The sequence below is a fragment of the Nuphar pumila genome, chromosome 6, assembly GCF_984573655.1.
Source record: "Nuphar pumila chromosome 6, dmNupPumi1.hap1.1, whole genome shotgun sequence".
NCBI classification, from domain to species: Eukaryota; Viridiplantae; Streptophyta; class Magnoliopsida; order Nymphaeales; family Nymphaeaceae; genus Nuphar; species Nuphar pumila.
The window spans coordinates 119,993,770-120,017,508 of record NC_143254.1 but is presented as its reverse complement, the minus strand read 5'-3'; the positions used below and the strand labels follow the sequence as shown (position 1 = coordinate 120,017,508).

At 35.1% G+C, this 23,739-nt stretch overlaps 2 protein-coding genes across 4 annotated transcripts in view; both read right to left on the bottom strand.

The window, feature by feature from the left end:
• The window catches only part of HK1 (histidine kinase 1), a 66,943-nt gene extending 55,255 nt beyond the window's left edge, over positions 1-11,688 (bottom strand). Inside the window, exons 1-3 of the mRNA XM_090009673.1 lie at positions 11,461-11,688; positions 1,906-2,148; positions 1,000-1,791 (exon numbers count right to left, since the gene is read on the bottom strand). Coding sequence (XP_089865799.1) covers positions 1,000-1,791; positions 1,906-2,148; positions 11,461-11,688 — 1,263 coding nt within the window. The remainder of the gene's footprint in view (positions 1-999; positions 1,792-1,905; positions 2,149-11,460) is intronic.
• A 5,275-nt stretch (positions 11,689-16,963) lies between these two features.
• Positions 16,964-23,739, bottom strand: part of ERD7 (Senescence/dehydration-associated protein-like protein) — a 28,901-nt gene continuing 22,125 nt past the window's right edge. The window contains exon 6 of one of the 3 annotated variants that reach the window (XR_016432380.1): positions 16,964-17,153. The gene's annotated coding sequence lies outside the window, so the exon portion shown is untranslated. The remainder of the gene's footprint in view (positions 17,154-23,739) is intronic. The other 2 variants (XR_016432379.1, XM_090008869.1) reach the window with 2 other exon arrangements.

Below are 23,739 nucleotides of genomic sequence, written 5' to 3'. Positions count from 1 at the left end.
TTCACACAAGAGTACATATTGGATTATGAAAAAACTTTTAGTCCCATGGTAAATATGGGGACAATTAGAATCATCATGGATCATGGCTGGTCATTGAACCTACTCTATATAAAGAACATGTTTTTTCATGGGGATCTCAAAGAAGAAGTTTATATAGAGCAGCCTCATGGTTTCAATGAAAAGGATGTTAAAATGTATATAAAACTATATATATATATTTTATGTATATTTAATATTATATACATACATATATATATATTTATGTATATACATATAAATATATATTGTATAGTTTCCTTTTCTTTCTTTCTTTATTTTTCCTTTTTGTTGGACCTAGTCAAACTAGAATGACTAGGCCCCAACTGCTAGATTTCTAGCCATTGGAATAGGTCCTTGGGTGGATGATTCACTCTCTTGCTTTCTTGTATTCTTCTAAATTGTTATATGTTCTCATGAGATGTGGCTATATTTGTAGTTATGAGAACATATTCTCTATAATACTTTCTTATTATACAAACTTTTTCACTCTCTTGTCATGCTTTCTCCAGTTAAGAGGTTTTATGGTTCTTACAGTTGATAATGACCTTAGTTGTCATAGGCGCCAGGCGGAGCCTATGCGGTGAGCCCCTAAAAAGGCCTAGGCGCTACCCAAAATAAAAAAAAAACATAATAAAAAACATGTATATTGTCTTCTCTTTCTTCTTCTTCTCCTCCTCCTTGAAGAAGAAAACAAATGATGTGTTTTAAAAAAAAAAAAGCCTAGGCTTTAAAAAAAAGCCTAGGCGGCACCTAGGTGGCAATATAGGGCCTCACTGCCCAGACCTGGTCGCCCAGGCAGTGGGGCTGCGCCTAGGTGCCGCCTTTGACAACTAAGATAATGACTACATAGGAAGGGTTTATCCTAGTGTCAGGTAAGTTAAAGTCAATGTTAAAAATAAATTACTAACCATAGAAGCTTCATCTCAAACAACTAAGAGGGTTTAGTCCTGAGAATCTTACCAGTGGAAGCCTTTTAAGATTCAGGAAAAAGGTGTCAACATAGTATTGTTGGTGGGACAACATGACATTTTCTACATGAACCTCATTGCTCAGTAGCAGTTTGTTACCATAAGTTTTCTCCAACCATTCTGCACCAGATCTTATTATTGGTTCTTCTGAATCAGTAGCCAGCATAAGCTTTGGACCACTGCTTGTGTTCCTTAATAGTGGCAAATCTGTTGATGTTGCAAGTGTAAAACCCTCTTGAGAAGTCAAATATATGTATCCACTATGGAATTCAACCAGCTCCCTCATCAGCTGGCCCACACTATAAAGAGCTGTGGTGACCCCAATGACAGCCATAATGCTTCTATCAACTGGATGCCGTACTGGCAATGCTGCTGAGAGCAATGGTGAATCTGTGAACTTGCTAACTGCAACATGCCAGGAAGCTGCACTATCACGTAGTTCTGAAATGCCTGCAATGTTGATGAGATCTTCTGGTGGAATTTGTCTTCTACTTCCTATTTTCTCACCCGTAACAGGATCAAGTGGTACTCTAAACCAAGTGGCAGAGACATTTCCATTCGAAGATATGTTATTCCCATTATGAAGTGATGATAGTGTCCCTTGTTCTGACCCACTTGCAGGATGAGACTCAGCAATGACAGAGTAGATGTAAAATGTACTGTTGTTCTTGTGGTCTCTGTGGAATGCCTGTACAAATCCATTTCTGTAGCTTATAGTAATTGCGTTGAGTGCTTTTCGACTTGAAAAAAGTGCCCATGTTATATCCCTCATGACTTCGTACAGCTGTTAAAGAGCAAAAGTGGAAAACGTGGATTTAAAGACTAGTTCCATGCAAATTCTTTATAGCTCAGAAGTAACTAAATAAAAAAAGTAACTAAATCAAAAGTGGATAACCACCTCAGGTTTAGCTGTATGTGTTACTGGCATTGTATAACGACCAATCACGTACTCAGAAAGTTTAACCTGTGCCATGGTTATCTCAACGGTGGAATTCAGTATGTTCCACATTCGCAATATAGGGCGTTGCAAGAGCTCAAAGCGAAGTCCATAGGCTAAACTGTTTATTGACCTTGTTGTGTACACCCTTGTAAAATGCCAGGTTAGAATTGATAACATGCCAATCAAAATAGCCAGCATTACCTGTATTTCCAGAAAGGAATTATTGACATGAGATATTTCGGCCACTATATTGTTTCATTTATATGCATTATCAGGCATTGCATAATAACAATTGTTAACAAGTAACAATTTAACAGATGCCTATGTTTATTCTCCATGCTTTGCCTAAACCAAAAGATTATGTCATGGGGAGACGTTTTGGACCAGTTCCTTGACTTCATCAAAATCATACTGTTCTCAGATCAAAGTCAGTCACTCCAGGAACTCCGCCATTTGAAATATCAATCAAAACCTAATAAACAAAAACAATAAGTGGGATTTCATTGAGTCATGTTTTTCTGTTTCTTTCTACGTAGAACTAAAAACTTCACTCTAAAATCTCTCATATTTTCTCAAGACGATGTCCTTAAAGATCCTCGTTAGTCTTCTTTTTCTTTTTGGGAAATCATTTCAGTCATATTTTATAATTTGCTAATATGACAACAGGTCTACGTGCAATGTGCCAAAATCATTTTCGATGACCTTAATATTAATTTCTTATCAGCAAAACACACACACACACACACACATATATATATATATATTGGGTTTTCAGTTTTTTTTTTTCATTTTATTTTAAAATTCTGACTGTACAGATGCAATCTACATATTTGATTTTATTATAGGGATCAGCTCCTGGAGCGTTTATTTTGGACACGTGTGTTTTTATAAGGTTAAAAAATCAACGGTCCAAAATCTTTGAAATTTTTTAGGCTCCAAAGAACTTTTTTTATTGAAACACATGATCTAAGTGTACCATACCGAACACGCATATGGGTTTGGAATCACGAAAAAAGCACCTGAAAAGCTGACAAATCCATTTAACATGTTTGCATATATATAGGAAAACCCATAACAGCGGACGAGGAAGTGTTGGATGCGCAAACAGGCACTACATGTAAAAAAGACCTTTTAGCGGCGGTCTTTGAAGACCGCCGCAAAAGGCTTGTGCAGAAAAAAGAGCTTTAGCGGTGGTCACGATCACCACTAAAGCTCTTATTTCTTATGAGCATCCGATGTAACATCGAACTGTTTGTGAGTTCAACATTATGAATTACTCTATATATAGGGTAAATATTGGCTACTAATGAAGGTACAAAACTAATGAGTATAAAATCACTTTTTTCTTCAGTTTTTTTTTTTTATATTTTTTGTAGATCATATGTTACAGATGTGATCTACATGGTTTGTTTAGTAGGAAACTTTTTTTGAATCATGTGATTATGATAAGTAATTAGGTTTTTAAAGGGGTCAAAAAATCAACGGCCCACAACGTGTCAAAACTTCATAACTCAAAAGATCACATTTTATATTAGAAAAGCATGATCCAAGGCTTGATCCTTAGTAAACAAACCATGCTAAACACGTGTGATTAGATTGAGTCGATACAACATGCACCTATGATTTCTGGTTTATTAGTTTTGTACCTTCATTAGTAGCCAATATTATATATATATATATATATATATAGTAGTGAGTAGGTGGTTGAACATGCTGGTGGTCCATTGCGTGCTTGATGGATGACCAATGCAAAAAAAAGTGAAAACTTGTCAAAATGATGAGTTTTTCCACCCAAATGGCTTTAGCTGAGTTTTTTGAGCACCGCTAAAGGTCTAAGAAAAAAAATGACCTTTAATAGCGAAAAAAAAGCGCAGCTAAAGGTATAAGGGACATACACAACATTACAAATTTATAATACCGTTCATGTCTCTTATATCTTTAGCTGCATTTTTTGAGCACCGCTAAATGTTGTTTTTTGGCCCAGACCTTTTGGCGGCGTTCAAAAACAGCCACTAAAACCATTTGGGAGGAAAACCCGTCATTTCGATGCTATTTTTGTTTTTTTGCACTAACCGTCCATCAAGAGTGTGATGGATGACTAGCATGTTCAAGTAGGTGTCAAGCACTTACTACTCTCTCTCTCTCTCTCTCTATATATATATATATATATATATATATAGATATATATATATATATATATATATATATATATATATAGAGAGAGAGAGAGAGAGAGAGAGAGAGAGAGAGAGAGAGAGAGAGAGAGAGAGAGAGCAGTGTGTGTGTTACTTTTAGACCGTATCTCTAAGACCATCCCAGACCCCTTTGAAAAAATACTTACGTGCATTTTTTGCTTAATCAAAACATGTAGATGTGTTTATCATTACTTATTCATTAAAAACCCTACTTTAGATTGAATTAATTTAACAAAAATGCTTGACTTTTAGTTAATCAAGTTTTTGATGTAATATGAACAATTGTTTTTTTGTTGAGCTAAAAATACATATAAACATAAAAAATGTTTAACTAATACATGTTTCCTATTAAATAAAGTATAGAGACCATATCTATGAGTTTATATTAAGCAAAAACCACATGCAAGTATGTTTTCTATAAGGTTTGCCAGATAAATGATGTGAAAGTTACACTTATCTCTCTCTCTCTCTATATATAGTAATGCTACTCCAGGAGTACCTACTCCCACGTACTAGAAATCATGGTTGTAAGTTCTATCGTCTCACCCAAACCTTATGGATGTACTACTCAACATAGTTTATTTGGATAGGAATCATGCTTTGGATCATGTTTTTTGGACATAAAATAGTTTTTTTTAAGTCATGAAATTTTGATATATTGTGAGCCGTTGATTTTTAAAGGTCTTAAAAACATATATGTATACTATAATCATATGATCCAAAACTTGTTTTCTACTAAATAATGCTTATAGATCATAACTACAAAGTCTGATCAACAAAAAAAGTTCAACAAAGTTGAAAATTTAAAGCTTCTATTAAGTGGGAGTAGGTACTCTGGGAGCAGGAGTATATATATATATATATATATATATATATATATATATATATATATATATATATATATATATATATATATATATATATATATATATATATATATATATATATATCAACCCTACAGATTCTTTAATCAAATAATTTTTGGGGTATAGGTAGGATTTGTTAAGATAGAAAGTTTCAGAATTTTTCAAAAAGTTGATTTTTAGATCTAGGGAAAATCCTATTTATGGATAAATAAGGCATAGCCCAAGAGTCCGTGCACGTTTTCAAACATGAAAATCACATCTATATGATTAGATATGTCGAAAAATGTCTCTAAATATGAGTTTTCAAAGGACAAGTTATGGACCCTTTAGTGGGAGGACAAGCCGCTTTCCATATATATATAAAGTGGTTCTTCCTAACCGTCCATAAAGTATGAACAATGTTGATTTTTTATGTTTCAGGCCATGTTTGGCAAATCTGATTTCACATGTATTGACGATGCATTCAACATGTTCTATTTGCTATGAATCAACTATTGGATAATGTTTTATGAGGAAAAAATATAATTTATGAGTCTTTAAATTTACAAAAATTTTGGGCCCTTGGTTTTTGAAACATTACAAAAACCCGCTCACATGTAATAATTAAATGATTCAAACTCCTGTTACTACTAAAGAAGACATGTAGATCACCTAAGGTTGGGTTTTAAAAAAGAGAACTAAAAAGTTGAAAATTAAGACTATAGGCACTCTTCTACTTATAATATCTGTAAAATTTTTGATAATTATTTAAATAAATAAAGACAAGTTGCAATTTTTTTAGCAATTATCTAAATAAATAAAGAAGATTTATCATCTTAAATATGAATTTTATTTATTTAAATATGCTTGTGAATTATAGCACGTTGAATGGAAATGAAATTTCAGGTGAATTAAAATTTTGTCGAAAATTAAAATGAAATTAGAATTTAACTCAGTGTGAATTTCATATAAATTCAAATTTAATAGAATTTAACATGAATTTGGGTTTGGATTTAGTTTCGATTAGATTTGGATTTGGTAGGTGGGTTTGGATCCAAATTTATGTTTGAAAACTAATTAGATTTGGATCTAAAAAAAATCCAACAATGGTTATGGGCCCCAGTGAGGGACACTCCCTATGATGTGGCATCCATATGTTTGTGAGCCCACCAGAGGTGTGGACCAAGTCCCATCCAAGTGGGACATCCTTACACTCTTCACACATTCAAATAAAAGTTAAAACTTAATTAGGAAAGTCCTTATGAATCTTGATAATTAATCTAGAATATTGTGATTACTACTAATTAGATAATTATAGAACAAGAGTTAATTTGAGTAAGAGATCTAGGAGAGTGGGACAGCCCTTTTCTTTCCTCTTTGATTGTGATAAGGAACCATTTTAGTTAATCAAGAAATCTCTTTTTTTTTTTAACTTCCCAAACTCAATTAGGAAACCTATATGAGGGAAGTCAATATATACACTTCTAGGTGGGACATCCCCACCTAACCTAGTTAACCTAGAATGTATTAGATCAAACAAAGTTAACTTGTGTAAAAAAATAATTAGAAAGAAATAATGGTTTCCTTGTGAAACAAGGAAACCGTATGAAAAAAAAATCAAATCATAAAGGAGAGGCACTATTCGTGTGCCCCTGTTTTTATTTCTCACTTCTCTCTAGGTCTCACGACCCACCCCCTTTCCAATTGCTCTCTCTCTCCCTCTTTCTTTCTCTCTAGACCTCTTTTCTTATCCTCCTTCCATGGAGGGCTGAACTGGGGTACAACAGTTGTACCTTGTAGAAGTTGCAACTTGGAGGAGGGTGACAACCAATCAATCCAACCATCTACACGATCTTTCTTTGGGTTCTTGCGATTTTCGATAGGTACCTCTATCGTATATGCTTAAAAGTCGATTTTGAGTATGTAGAGAATGCAAAATCAAGATCAAGATCAATGGTAATTCATGAGGGATCAACCATAGATTTTGTATTAGAGAGGTTTTAAATGTTTAAACTTGACATACCTCGTGTTGATATGCTTCAAAAATATCAAATCAATTTTTAATATGCTCATTTATTGATTTGTATGCATGATTCAATGAGTTAAGATGTTAAATTTGATGTATATAGGGTTTTATTAGATTTGAAAAAAAACTTGTTCTATTAAATTTCATGATAGTTTATGAAAATGTGTTTTTCCAAAGATGTGCTTTAGATCTTGGTAAAAACATGATTTTGGTTGTGTTAATGTATGAATCAATTTCTATTCTGTTACAATATTATGATTGCTTGAACATGTGTGTACTATGTTTAGATATCCATGATTAGATGTTTTTACATATGCTTCTTTCATGTAGATTGTTAAATTCAAAAAATAGCTATATGTTATTTGTATTTCCTAATTAAACAACGTTGGTAGGAAAATCATAACGCTTAAACGAATTAGATTCTGATGAAATCCTTTTACGTGGATCGTTTAGACATGTACACGAAGTCTTAGTAAATAGGGCTTGACCAAAAAGTTCATCATTTGAGGTTTATAGTTTTTCTAACATGAACCAAAAAATCTGATCTGTGTATAGAACCAGATCTGGTGTGTCCTACCATAAAAAATTTAATAAATCTATTTTATAGATTTTTCTGCTAATTTTTAGATACGTGTTGTTAGGCATCTTAAACATCCTGTAAAAAAAAAGAAAAAATTATAACTCTTACTAGTAAGTATTAGAACTTCATTCAAGTTGATGATAATTTGTTACTTACAGGAAATCAAGACCTATGAAATTGTCTCATTGGGGTCCGGTCCAGAATAATTTTAAAAACATTGGAAAGGAGCTTTGTAGTAAGAATGGATTCAGTTGAAAAGTAACAGACAAAAATTAAAGGTTTTTCAGATCTATAAATTGGAAATATTAGGAACACTTGTAGGTGTTATCCAAAATTTTTGATTGAGTGTCAGAGCTCTATATGAGTCGTACCTATAATAATAAGGTAATTTCTGCTAATTACTATTTTAACTATGCTTTGTGATCCTATGTGATTAAATGCTTATCATGCTCACATGTACATAATCAATGTATGAATCTGTGTACAACTTAGAAAATGTGTAAAATTGATATCTGACAGTATGATAAGTGTATGCATGATGATTATGATGAATGCCATGTTACTTGATGTGATGAATCATGATGAGATAAGCCATGCATGATGATAAATTGCATGAATGATGTATAAATGGTTTACGTATAGGCATGAACATCATGCATTGTCTTGAAAGATGTATATAAAGCATGTGGGATGGGACATGGGTCATGAGGGACCCTATGTGCACATGGCTCGAGAATGAGCCTGGGTTCGATGAAACCATTACGGTATTTGTGTACACTTTGTAATGAATAATTATAATACATGCACATATATTCTTTAACCTCAAGGGAGGTATGGCTCAAGGGTACTCCCGAGGGGAGTATGTTATTGCGAATATGACTTGAGGGCATCTCGAAACAGAGATATGTTATCGAGGGCTCGGTTTGAATTAGTTGATATTTTTCTTATGTTGCTGTAAGAGCATCCTGAGAGAGGCTCAGGCTAGAGGCCCTTGGAGCTGAGACACTCGAGTTGACTTGTGAGTTTAATTAATCAACACTAAGTACCCATTCCAAACTAGTGTCTACCTTAGAAAGGGTAGGTGGTACACACGACCGAAGAAAAAAATGATTAATTTGGAGAACAAGGTGTCTCTCTGATTCTCTATTCTCGACGTAGAGAACCAGGACTACCTAATATGGCATGGGTTAGTACATCCATAACTTTGCAGAGTATGAATCGATTCCTTGGACCATTGGAGTGTCTCTCAGTTGTTGGCCGATTCAGTGTGTATTTGCAAATCTTTATGAGTCAATGGGGTTAATAAAATATATATGCAATGGTGTATGATCCCTGATTGGATTGGTTAGATCGAAGTTGAGTCCTTGAGAGTGTACCCTTACAAGACGAGAAAAGAGAAACAATACATTAGATATGAGATTCACATATTTTATACTGAATACCATGAAATGAATGTATGCAATGGTGTATGATCTTACTTACTAATGAGTTTGAATGTAGGTACCGAATCAAAGAGTAAGTTAATGTTGTTTGTTTACCTATATGCTCAAATGTATATGCATGCAATCTGGATCGGTGATATATGTTTGATTGATATGTCTATTGCATGCATTATGTATTCAAAATTTATTTTCCTATTTATATGGTAGAATGTTACCTATTGGGGCACAATTTGACTCCTTACTTTTATCACTTTTCAGGCAATGAGTAAACTAATAATGCAGTATACTTGTGGTGGTATCAGGACGGATGTCATCGCTCTCTTCCCGAATACTTGGCTCATGTTTTGGCTCTGGGATAATTTAGATATTTTAATAATGTGTTAAGACTCTGATTTTATTATGATTGAACATTTTAAATTAATAAATGGTTTGTTGAGAACGCTATTTCAATCATGTGTGTCTATATTGTAGTTTGATTGTAACCCACCTAAGTTTATTCGGGTTTTCAAAAGGTTGGTATAGCCCTTTACTGGTTGAAAAAAAAATCCTTAAAATTTTCCTATATAAATTTGGTGTGTTAATTATACTATTGATAAGAGGAATTAATCACAATATATATAAGGAAATGAAAACCTACAAAAGACAAAATCTACTAAATGAAACATGCTATTAGATTTTCTTGAATTTTTGATATTTTTTCGAAATTCTAACCATACGGATGTGATCTATATGCCTGTTTTTATATGAATCACTTATTGAAACTTTGGTTATGATGCATGGATAGGGTTTCATATGGTTTCAAAAATCAACAACCCAGAATTTTCATAAATTTTTGAGGATCCAAATACCATTTTTTCCATCCAAAATGCATGATCTAAGTATAGATTTCTAGTAAATCAATTGTGCTTAAGACATCTATGGGGTCAGAATTTTGAAGAAAATACCAAAAATCCACTATCATGTTTCATTTAGTAGGTTTTGTATTAGATAGGTTTTCATTTTTCTTCATATATATATATATATATATATATATATATATATATATATATATATATATATATATATATATATATATATATATATATATATATATATATATATATATATATATATATATAGAGAGAGAGAGAGAGAGAGAGAGAGAGAGAGAGAGAGAGAGAGACCTGTACACCAAAAATCATGCCAAACCTACCTACCATAAAGTTTTTGCAACTTTCGGCAAAGATTTGGGCCAATTTCTACAGAATTAAGGTGAGCCAATTACTTTTTGGCATACTATGCATCAAGATTTTACCAATGGTGGTCTCAGATCAACGATCAGAATGCTCGAGCCTTACATAGTTACAGAGATATGGTTTTTTTGGCTGACTTTGTCACCAATTTTCGGCATCTACTGTACCATGAGGAACCTTCGGGCACTCATCCAGTCAACCGACAGACTCACGCGAAATGGTGCATTTGATCACAGGTGGGGTGGGTATGTTTGACATGTTTTGCAGTGGGCAAGTTTTCATTCCTCTCTCTCTCTCTCTTATATATATATATAATGAGAAATGAGGCTTAATATCAGTTCTCTATACGAGTAACGTGTCCAGGACCACTGCTAACTGAAAGGGCAAAAAAAAAAAAGATGTTGCCGATCGTTACTAATGCGTCCGATATGATTCATTTGCTAGGAACTGACCCTTCGTTCGATCTTTAATGTTTTAAATTTAAAAACTGTGGATCTTTGAAAGTTTTCGTTATCAAAGTTGAACTGATTTTCTTGACGATATGTTTAGGTGCTGTTTCATATATTTTTTTATTTTTTCCTGTAGTTTGTTTGGATCCAGAGATTTGGCAATTGCCAGAAAAATCCTGAGGAATTGGATTTGTGACTTTACAAACTCTTCCTTTTCACAGTCAAGAAAACGAAAGCAGTGGGGATGCTTGCCAAGTACCTTCTTCTTTCCCACTTCCAATTCCCTGTAAAATAGGGGTACTTAGGATTTACCAAATTTTACCTCTTTTGGAACAACACAGAGTTCCATAGAGTATTTGGCTGGGATGTTTTCAGTATCTCAAATAGGCAGGGATTTTCCATAGCTCCCATTCTCGTATCCTTGTTTTTTTCGACTCTCTGAATCCAAAGAGTTTATATATCACAAAAAAGCGAGTTTATCACTTTTTTCTTGTCATTTTCTTTATCAGTGTGTACTTCAAATAACAAAACTCAGTTGGTTCTTTCTAAAGTTTGCACTATTTTCCTTCTCCTTGTGGGACCACAACCAAGCCCTTTCTAACTGTTGCAACTAAGGTAACGTGGGATCAATAACTCGAAAAAGACGAGCGCATTACAAAAGTGTGATGCATTTGATTAAACAAAAGTCTGTTGCGCACATGCAGAGACAGCGAGAGAGGAAGTGTACTGTTGGAGCATTCATACCATGATGGCAAGACGAGCAACGAACACACTGTAATAGGAAGTGAGGCAGCGAGCGTTCCCATGCTGAAGTTCCTGATCTTCCAAATCTCCCCTGGGCATCATCCCTTGTTGGGACAAACGGCAGCAATTGATAGACGATACCCAGCTGCCGATTCTGCTACTGGGCTGTGCCTTCTGTGCAAGGCTGGCTGGAGGAACATCCACTGTTGATGCTTGACTCTCAGCCATATCACTCAGAGAGAGAGAGAGAGAGTTGTTGAAGCTGGCAGGATGCCTTTAAGGAGAGTAGGTTTATTGGGAGATCAAGAGGGTTGTTATCCCTCCCGGTGTGTGTGTGTGTGTGGGGGGGGGGGCGGCAGAAAGGATTGTTAAATGTGTATGGATAGAATTTAGGAGAAGTGGGGTTTTACTTGGCATACAAGGCTCTTTTTTTTCCTATTTAATTGTCGGGGTGGCTACGGAAAAAACACGGATTGCGTTTTGCTGTGTCATTTCGCACTTTAATTGGATGACTGTGTGACAAAATTCAAAAAGTGGCGGGGCGTGCTCATCCCAAATCAACTGTGTTTGCACGCCCTTGACCGTTGAGAGATTTGGAGGCCCCCTCCGCCCTTCTCTTAACAACGTAAATTACTAAAAAATAATCACGCGCGCGCACCCACGCACGCTTTCTTTCTCTTTCTCTCGTCCGGGGCTTAGGTGACCATATACACACGCACATCCCGCTGCACCTCAGCACCTTCCATCTTTTTGACACAGCCTGTAAGGTGTGGGGCTCAACAGTAGACGTAGGGTGCTTGGATGCAGTGGCACATTGCTTTTGTGCAATGTGATTGCACATGATCCTCCTTCCTTCCCTACTCTCTCTCACACACACTCTCTTGAGGGTGACCATCGAGCCGAGCTGCCCGCCAGGCTTCGGGTACCTGGCCCGACCCGAGCCCTATTGTAATTGGGTCGGGCTGGGCTTGGGCCTGCTGGGTCTTAATCGGGCCGGCACGATGTCCACCCCTACTCTCTCTCTCTCTCTCATATGTGTGTTGGCTGTGTATATGTGTGGTGTGTATAGGGATGTCAATGAATCAGATTTCATTTGATATCCAGATGAATTAGATTTTGTTTAGTTGCATTTGGTAAACCAAAAGGATTTTAATAAGATACAGATATGGTTTTGTTATTTTGCTATTGAATCCAACAAATATCTAAATTTCACAGATATCCGAATTCGTTAATATTTGAAAAAACAAATCTCGTTTGAGCTTTTCACCATCCAAATTCAGACCTGAATCCGAATTTGAATCTGTTTAGCTAACATTGGATTAATCAAATATGGTATTGGCCACATCCCATCCGAATCCGAACCGTTTACGTCCCTAGGTGTGTGCCTGTGGGTGTAAGTCCAGATCAGATTGACATAATTAAACAGACTAGAAGCGAAAAAAAAAGGAGGGCCTCAAATATTGAAAAGGACGGGATAAAAAGCTATTACTTGTAAAGCTTAGGTACAAGAATGAGAAGAAAATGTAGGATGACATGAGCATTCGATGCCGGCCTATTTTGGATGTTGGACCACCAATGTTGCAAGAATAATGATTTGCTGACCCAGATGGAACTCCAAATCTCAAGTCCCCGTCATTTCTTTTGGCCAGTTTCACAAATCAGGGATGATTTTGGAATTATGTGAAAGTCTGATGCGGCTTTGGGAAAGAAGGTTGATTACATGGTAACATGGCGGTAGTTAGCTATCAACTGGCCGGCGGATTTAAGAAATCATTGCCCATGTTGCACTTGAGATTATTTTTTATAATGCTGCTTTCTTGAATTGGATATATTCCTGCAGCAAATATGGGTTCCACCTAAGATATACACCATGAAAAAGATAAGATAACAGTGTCTAAGGTCTTTTGCACTTCATAAAGTGAAACTAAAGATTCTTCCATCACAGACTTGGACATCTTAGATAATGTGTTAGATATCCCGTTATTAGGAGATTCTACTGATTGTAGGACAATTGAAGATCCTGTAAAACGTGGGTTCTGTCATGATTTTTTGAGACCTACAAGCCAAATTACCTCAGTTAAGATGAAAAAGCTATGTGGTTTGCACAAACATGAGCAAAATCTTTTGAGAACTCTACGACAGTAGCCAGTCAACCTTTCTAATTCATAAGGGCTCTTGGATAATCCACCGAATGTATCAACTAAGTAAACACCAGTGACTAAAATACAAAAATATCCTACACAAAAGTTTTTCAAAAAACAACTGAGTGGTTATGGCAATTGAGTTCTTAAAGTGATAGTTCTCTCACTTAGGATTAAATCCTTGGTGCAATGAATATGCATGTAACATCATTGTAACACCGGAGATTTTTTTTCATAATTTTCTAAGAAATAAAAATGAAATTTGTTTCAAATTTGGATCTGAACTTCAATTTGAATTTTGGTTTGAACTTCAATTTGAATTTGGTTTGAATTTGGATAATTGCATTTTAGTATCTAGACCTAGACTTCAAATTTGGATAAATTTAATTTTGATATTTGGATCTCAAAATGGTAATTAGGACCCATAGGGTGGGATGCCCAGTAGGAGGTGAGCCTCCCCTAGAATGAGAAGTCAATGCCCAAAGGAGGGGTTGAACGTCCCCAACTACTTTTTTTTTCACCTATTCTGCTTAGTCAAAATTAGCTTAATTGTTTTCTAATTAATTAAGAGACCTAATTAGCTAAGAATACTAATTTATTTCCTTAATTGGATAGGAATCTTAATTAGCTGGGATTCATAGTTTGCTTCATTAATTAATTAGGAAACCAAATTAGATAGGTTTTCTTATCTTTTTGGGAGACTTTTAAGAAAGTCTATATAAAGGGAAGCCTTCCTCCCCCCTCCCACACATTTTTACCTCTCTCCTTCTCTATTTCTCCTTTTCTTTTCCTCTCTATATTCCCTTTTCCTTCTTCCTCCCTCACACCCCACTGTGAAAGAAGAACTCTATTAAAGTTTGGTGGTTGCGTATCCTTGGTGGTGCATATCATAGGGAGTCATTGAGTGTAGACGAGTTTGGTAGATCCAATATTTTTTAGGTAGGTACACCATAACTTTGAATGTGTATATAGTACTAAGAGACATGAGGATGCTGTTAAATGATTTTCAAATGCGTATTAACATGTATATCAACCTAGAATCACATAGACACTGATATAATTTTGAGCATGGAGGTTTTAAAAACCCAAATTTCTTTTTCGAAAACCGAGTTTAAGAAAAGCGTGTTTTTTTTTAAAATGGTTAATTTCAAATGTAGATTTATGTTATGTATTATATTTCTGTGATTACATCGTGAATAAATATTTATATACATGAATTTGATATGTTCTTGAGGGATCAAAATTATTGAATTTGTTTCTTGATATTTTTGGTTAAAATCATGAAGTTTTTGTTTAATTCTTGAAAATCTATGTTTTGTTCAGTGTATTTTGATCTGACTAGTCATAATGATAAATTCTGTTCTCCCAAACCATGAACCCATAAATCTTATAAAATTGTGAAGATGTTTCATACATGTGAAAGTAATCCCAAACCAAATGTCAGACTCAGGTGACTCTTGGTTTGAGAGATATGCCCTCTGCAAGCAAACCTAGAAATCCTATCATAACAGGGAGTCTATGAAGACAACTTATTTTTGTAAAAATCATATCTCCTAGAATACTTAGGATATGAGGTTTAGATTTTAAGGTATGATAGTCTGAATATAGAAGAACACACGGTCAAAATCTTGGAGGTTAATTTCTCATGGTTTGTAATTGAAAAATCAAGAAAGTTGTTTCATCTGTAATTCTCTAAAACCGTTCTGTTAAATAACAGAAACATCATATGTTTCATGATTTTTAACTCTTTGCTGGAATCAAATTTAATTCCGGGTTTTTATGGGCTTGAATCAAACATATCAAGCCACTCCTACTAAAAATTTCAGCATTTAATTTGTTCTGTATGATTTATGACCAGTTTTTCATTGGAAAGACATAATTGAAAAAGAATGCCCTGTGAACAAAAAAAAGTTCGTGATTAAAATTTTTTTAATTCTTAATCTGTAAGAATCCTCTATTAAGGTCTAGGTTTTTTTCTTGTATGTATGTAACATATGTAAGAATCCTCTGTTAAAATCCCAAATCCTAAATCACTCTGAATGATTTATGACAAAATTTATAATAACGGGTAAATTTTCTATTAACAATCCCAAATTAAGGGATTGTATTTGAATGCACGAGTTGGTTTCAAAAGTAAACTAGATGAACATGACATGGTTGAAGAAGTAAACTAGATTGATACATGACATACTGATGTACAATATAAGAGCCTACAGAGGCATGATATCTTTTATAAATTTTTTAATGTAAAGATATCAATTCTATTATGATGTTTTGATATGCAGCATGATCATATAATATGCAATATGATGTTATAATGTGATTATGTTAATATGCAATAAATCATGAAAAACATGCATGCATTTGTGAATGCCAGTAAAAAAGCAAGTGGTTTAAAGAACCAATATGATGTCATAAGTGCACAAATATTATGTGGTAAGTTGCGTATTGAGGTTGTGTGCTAGTGCATTATGTCATGATGCATATAAGAATGACACATACTTGTACATATTGGCACATAATTAGAACATGATGGGTATCCTTATGTGTTCGAGCTAGAAGATTGCCCATTTGAGCATGTTTGAGCTGGATATAGAGCTCTTGTGTCATGATTGCATGCTATGAATATTATGGATCCAAAATATTCTAGGTGAAAATAACATATGAAAATTAAAGACGTAAAAAGATACACGTACAATATGCTTGTAATTTTTTCCTTTGTTGCACTCTAAGAAGGTGAGATCATTGGATGGTTGTCGTGAGGGACTCCATGATGTTTTTTTCTAGAACCCGATATTAAGGTTCATGTCCTCCATGGTAGTAGAAGACATTTTTCCACCATTGAGACCCAAGGATGGTGTGTTTGCTTCAGTTGTTAGCGTCTTCATATATCGAGTAGTGTCATTAGAGTGGTGATTCGATTATGACAACTATCTAGGTGATGGTTTCGATAATGATTCGACGAATATGTACATACTAGGTTAATAAAATATAAATTGTGTGTAGGTGAAAATACTCCTGGTATTGCCTTCAACTTCTATTTTTACCTGTGACAATATCCACAGGGGATTTAAAAAAAAAACTTAAATTGATTGTAAGTAACATGTTCATACATTCAAAAGTAAGTACTAATATAGAAAATAAAAACTACGTCATGCATTATGTATTGGTTCATATATCGTGTGTGATTGCCAGCATACCTAAATTGGTTTACGTACATTAACATTATCTAAGGTTGATGCTTATTTGATTTATACTGTAACGCCCCAAAATTTTATCCAAATTTTTAGATTTTTTTTTAAATATGCAGTGGAAATAATTGATTAAAGTTGGAAAAATCTTAGGGAATCACAGATTAGTGCATCTTGGATCAAGTAACTAAAAATAAAAATAATTCTGTCAAGTTTTAAATAATTATTACATCATAGAGTTTCAAATTCAAATAAAATCATTAAACTAAATGTAGGTTGATCCCAGATTGGCAAGAAAGAGGCAAACACCACGACTCCGGTCCCAACACCTCACAATAGCTCCCAATTCATTTACCTTGACCTGTAAATTGGTAATATCGAGGGTCAGAAACCACAAACCCCAATAGAACATCTCTTCCCAAGGCACACAAGTAAAGTGCCAGCACATAAGAGCATAATAGAGTTTTAAACAAGCCAGAAGTACAATGATATCAAGAGAACAATATTTAACACAAGCATAACATCAACATTCAAGTAAGTACTGACATAAGTAAAATTTACAACTATGAAATAATGATTATGTTTCACTTGATTAACCCCCTGTGGGTACGTGCAGTTTGAATACGTTGATACAAATGAGATCAACTAAGGGTCGATTATTCTTTGGGTGGTTTAATACCGCAATTGACTATATGAATCAGATTCCAAAAAATGTGGTATAATGATCGAGAGATAACCCCTAAAGGCCGAGATAATAGGATGCATCCAACTTTTGTAGAAGTTTTGTGACCTACCTACCTAGGATTCAATTTTGGTAGTCCTGGTCCCCTAACTCTTATGTGCGGAGGACCATCAAGCTATTGCCACTCGTAGCATGATAAGTAACATTGTATGTTTTAACAACAATAACTCATAAAGTTTGTACCATCTACCCTCTCTAAGGTAACACTAGAACCAGATGAACATCAATCTCATCAATTTAGTGTTTATGACATTACCGTACCCACCTCTTTGATCAACCAAGGCTTTGAGAGTCCACGTACCGCATCAGGGTACACAAAAGTTTGCCTCATGGTTAGAACATGGACTACACTAGTGTGGTAGTCAAAACATTATTCTATGGTACATTATCACTACAAAAAACATGTGGATTAGCGAAGGACATTTGAGACAGATTTTTTCTGTCGCAATTGTGCGATGGATTAGCGAGAGAAAACTATCCATCACTAACATTCAAAATATTTGCAAAATTAGCGACAAAAATATTTCTCTCGTAATTCCGTCGCTAATGAGCGACATATTAGCAGCGATATTTTTTCGTCGCCAAACACTACAAGAAAAAATGCTAATTAGCGAGGGAAAAATTCTATCGCTACTTTTCGATTTAAATTGTCTCAGTTGAGGCACAAAATTTTCCCTCTCTCCTCGTTCGAAACTTAAACTGATGACTTCTCGAACGATGATGATTTCATGGCAAAGGAACGCGAGGAAGAAGAGGAGTCAGAGTCGCCCGCCGGTGCTGAAGGACCAGGCATAGTTGATTTTTCGGCGTCCAATGGAGCCGACGAGCCGGACCACCATACATCAATTGCCGACCGACCCACTTGAGAAGATCTTCTTGCACCTCTCCCTCTGAGAGATCTTCGCCTGCTGTGCTGTGTGCCAGCTATTCCAGCAGACCCTGACTTGCCCCTTCTTCCTCCAACGGGTCAAACTTCTCCTCTGGGCTATTGTCGAAGCTCCAGAGCCTCGTGCTCGTCGGATTCGTAGTCTACGCCCTCTGCGAGATCGGCTCCCCGTGGAGATCCTAGTGGAAGCTCATCTTATGCAAATTGGACGAGTTGGGACACAGGCACACCTGGGATCGACTCGAGCGACGAAAGTGGGGAGAGATCTTCGACATCCTGAGGTGGCCCCGGCTGATCCAGAAGAAGGGAGCGAGCCTGTTCATGGTGGGAGGGCTGAAGTCATCGTTCACAACATCGGAGAGTGCATCAGAGAGCGTGCCAGTTCTGTGCAAAAGACCCCACAATGGCGGGCCGGGCCACTCGGGTACAATGTATGTGTGGTGCGGTATAAGGATGACCTATTGCTGTCGGAATACCGTCCGACAGAGAGCATTTTTTTTTAAAATTTAGCAACGGATTAGTGACAAATATTATCCATCGCTAATTTAAAATAGCGACAGACTCACGACAGATCATGTTCGTCATTAATCTGTCGTAAATTAGCGACGGAAGTAGCGACAAATAAATTCTATCGCTCATTAACGACCAGGATTATGCGACAGACACTATCCATCGTTAATCCATTGCCAATCCATCGCTAAATTGTTTAGCGATGGATAACGTCCGTCGCTAATCCACATTTTTCTTGTAGTGTATGATTACCCATCAAGTGTACTCATGGTGCCGAAACACCGATGAGGTCTGGAAACAAGCCCCAGTACGAAATCGAGAGAACGTTTTATTTTATATGTGTACATGCAACTCATCATATTTTTATGTCTTGGGTATACTCATGGTACCCCACAGGTCAATATTGACCATAAGCCCAATTTGAGGACCAAACATCGATGTATGCTAAATTACACCATGGATCAATATTATAAAGTTCAAATGTCACACATAAAAGAAATCACCAGCACTCGTGTGACAGTGTGATGGTTCTATGGAACCTCAGTCTCATTTTTAGCCTTAGCATGATCTTGCAAATAATCATTGCAATTCAACACATATAGTTAGAGGGAAGAAAAGAGAAGAGGAGAGAGGAGACACTTCACGAATTGTGAATAGTGTTTCCCTTCCTTTTCTCAAAATATGATTTATAAGAAATTCTTAGGGGGAAAGTAGGTGAAGATGTAGGGTTGGGAGAGATTGGTGGTTGATGGAGGGTTGAGCAAAAAAAAGAGGCGAAAGTTTTCCTTCGAAGGCTTCATTTTGAGTTTTCCTCAAAAGAGAGCCCACATGGGCCATACGACTACCTCCTTGGGCTCTTAAGAGGAGATTGGTGAAGTGGGCCCCACTCGATTTTCTCAAAATTCAAATTTTCCTTGGCCTCACTTTGGATTTCCAACCGGTTTGGTCCCACTTCTGTTGGGTCTAAATCAAAACCGTTGTGGATCCAAACCCACAAGAATACTCATTTTTTATGTGTTAATCAATTACATCTTAGGTCAAAATTCTAAAATAATTATATTTATAAATAAAAGCTAATTAGAAATTCACTTAATACCTTAAGCATGAGTTACACCATATGCTTGTTAATTAGCAACCAATCACTAATTAATCACAATTAGTGATTAAATGCTTATTTTCTAGCAAATAAATGCTAATAAATCCTAATTAGCGAACATAAATACTAAATAATCAATATTATCAGTTAAACATCATTTTAATTTGTCACCCAAAAGAATAATTAAATTTTTTATTTATTCCATACTTAGCTAAAATTTTCTACTCACTATGGTTTTATTAAAGCTAAAATTTCTACTAATTATGGTTTTATTAACTAGAATAGTTAGTTATGATTTATCATGGTAATTAGTCACCCAATTAATTAATTCAATCAAATAAATTAATAGCTTAATTTAGTTGCTAATTAATCAACTTTCTTAATTTCTTTATCAATTAGCCCCTAATTATCATTGTATCAAAGTTAAGCCGAAAACATAGTGGTTTAACACAATCAATCACACAGGGAATACAAATTTTCGTATTGTTTACAAAAATTCCCATTAAAATTCCCGAAACTTTCTAGGTTTTATAAGTCAAATATCTCGAAAGCCATAAAAACATTCAAAAATTTATTTGACACTGTCTATCTTGCGATCTCCTGCTACATTCCATTCCAACAATACCTTTGTACATCTTTATACTACCCGAATGTATGGTTTACCTGGCTTTATGAGCCTCCTCTAGCAGCTCTTCCTTTAGTTTAGGGTCATTCAGTACCCAGATTCACTCTTTTATTCATAACCTTCCATCATCTTTTTGTCTAAAAGAAGTATGCTCCTACTGAGCGAGGGTCTTCAGCTTCTCACACTGTGGAAGTTTTTGTTGTGCCTCAATGATCCTGGAAACTATAGTTGCACAATCACACTGGATAATCAAATAACTCTTGAATAATTGGCAAAGGGCTTCTAGTTGACAAAGTCTTCTAATAATTTTTATTTTTTTTCTACAGTACTAACAACCTTGTGGCTAAGAGCATCAACTACGATGTTGGCCTTCTCTGGATGGTACGAGATGGTGAACTCATAGTCCTTGATAAACTCCAACCACTGTTGCTGCCTTATGTTGAGCTTCTTCTGAGAGAACAAGTATTTCAAACTCTTATGATCTGTGAATACCTCAAACTGCTCCCCGTATAAATAATGTCACTATATTTTTAGTGCAAAGACTATGGCAACCAACTCTAGATCATGTGTGAGGTAATTCCTCTCATGAGTATTCAACCCCATGTTCATATGATGACTTGATTAGCTAGTGGTCTTGCAGGTTAGTGAAGGTGGACATTTGTATAGTGACCTAGACATGTTCCATCATATACCATATGAATGTCTTCTCCTTTGTAACTGCCATGCAAAGGTGAATCCTAAATCTTAACATTCTTAATTTTTTCACATTCATTACAGATTTAAACAAAATGGTGAGTGCTTCTAAAAAAGGTTTTTTTATAATTATTATAGAAGTTTCTTTATGAAAATGTTAAGATCATGTGTAGTTCATTCCAACCTTGTAGAAGCAAAACTAAGTATGTTGGTGGAGGTAGGAGAAAGAGGAACCAGAGATATATTAGGCTGGGATACTATAATATGAAACCAATATCATGCTAAGAGCATATAGCTGCCTAGGTAAAGCACCTAGGCATGATTTTAACTACTTACTATTTTCTTTCAAAAGCAAGTAAATAATTCATGGAGTCCTTATTTTGCCTACCATTGGCTGAGGTACTTGCAGTGTGATCAGGCATTGGTCCCTGATCAGACCTTTGACCTTTGAAATGCCTTATCTTGGACAGATCTGGTCAGGCATAAAATTTGGTCTATTTATTTCAAGTTCCTTTTCGCAGTACATCACAAAATGAACTATTCATTCAATTTATTTGTTTCGTATTGTTTTCATTCCATATTATTCTGAGATTGTTATGATAATGGCATATCTACTTTGTTTTATATCCAGAAGATATTCCCAGGCACTCAATAATTATCGGGAAACTTATGTTCTAAATATTTTGGCATTTGAAACACATGATAGATCATTTTTGCTTTAGAATGTTGTTCTTTTTACTTGATTCATGAGCTTGTTTCTTTTCATTAATGAATGCTTTATGTACAACACTTGTACATATTGGCACATGCAGACTCTCGAAGTTGTCATAGTTCTTATATGAATTGAACTATGATAAGAAAAACTTTATCTATAGTCTATAGATTATGAAGTCTTTTATATTGTTATTTTTTTTTATAGGATATTCCAATATAGCTAATACTATGGAACCTTTTATTAGATGAATGGAACATCGACCTTTATCCCAGATAAAGTTCATGAACATTCTAAAGTAATAAATGGAACAATCTCCGGAGACAACTTTATCTTGCAGTCGACCACCCCTTAAGGACAACTACTACATTGTTCATGAGGATAGAAGAATGGCTGACTTGTACCAAGTCACCGAAAGGCTTGGTCTAACTAAGCCTTTCTCCTATGCATTTCTATTGTCCCTTATCTTGGAGCAGTGATTTAATAAGGGGAAATGGGGGACAGACTCACAACTCTCTACATTTGGAGCTTTTATTGAATTCAGACAAGGTCCAACTGACTGGTTATGAGTGCTGATCCCACTGTGATGCCTCATTAGGCCCTAATTGAGGTCTACCAAAGTACTTATGAGTATAAAGTTCCAAGATTATTATTGTATGATACACATTTATCTGCAATCTAGAAAAGGTTTGAGTATTTTGCATTTAAATCTGTCAAAAAATATGCATGTTGTGCCAAATGTTGGTTGCCATCTTCTTGAAAACAACTGTACAGAAAGTGAAGAAATTCTGAACATCCATCTTGAAGAATCTAATGATATATATTAATCATATATTTTAACTCCCAACATGATGACTAAAACATGTGGCATCATTTGTGAAAGCATCCATATGGAGAATGAACAACTCAAAGCACAATATCAAACCAAAACCTGTTGAAGGAAAGACCAAAAACCAGAACCATGCAATTATATTTACTAGAGGAAATGCAATTCAGACAATTGACATGAATCAAGTGATTATAATTTGTGCATACATTTGTTTTTTCTATGCATTTTCTATTGAATTTTTACTGATTTACTTCATGTGGAAAATACATCATCTTTTTGTCCAAAATGTTTTTTTTTAAATGTGATTGTATAAGCATGGTTTAGGTGACATCATATAATATTCTCATATGACCATGTTTTATCTCTTTTGGACTTTGCAGTCCTTTAAATAAAAGAATGCTTGGGAATTGATGATCATGATGCAGCTGTTGTGCATTGTTGTGATTTATAGGATGTGAATCCAAAGGTTTTGGTGCTTGCCCATCAGTTGACATTACATTGCAAGCATCTTGGCTGAAAGCCTTGGGAATTGATGATTCTGATGCAGCAGCTGTGTATTGCTATGATTTGCAGGATGTAAATCCAAAGGTAAATTTGGAAAACTTTTGGGTTGTTTTGCTGATCAAGGTTGCTGCCACTAAACAGAGCTAAAAGATCAGAAGACTGATGATAAAGAACAAGAACATTGTATAATTTGTGTTCATTGAAAACCACATTTTAATTTATGTAGTTTGTATCCAATGTAAACCGAAATTAAAGAAATGTTTCATGAATAAAAGAGATTTAAAGATTTTTTATCTACAATGTACAATTGTTTCCAATACCTGAATTTATTATAAAATACCCAGACAACT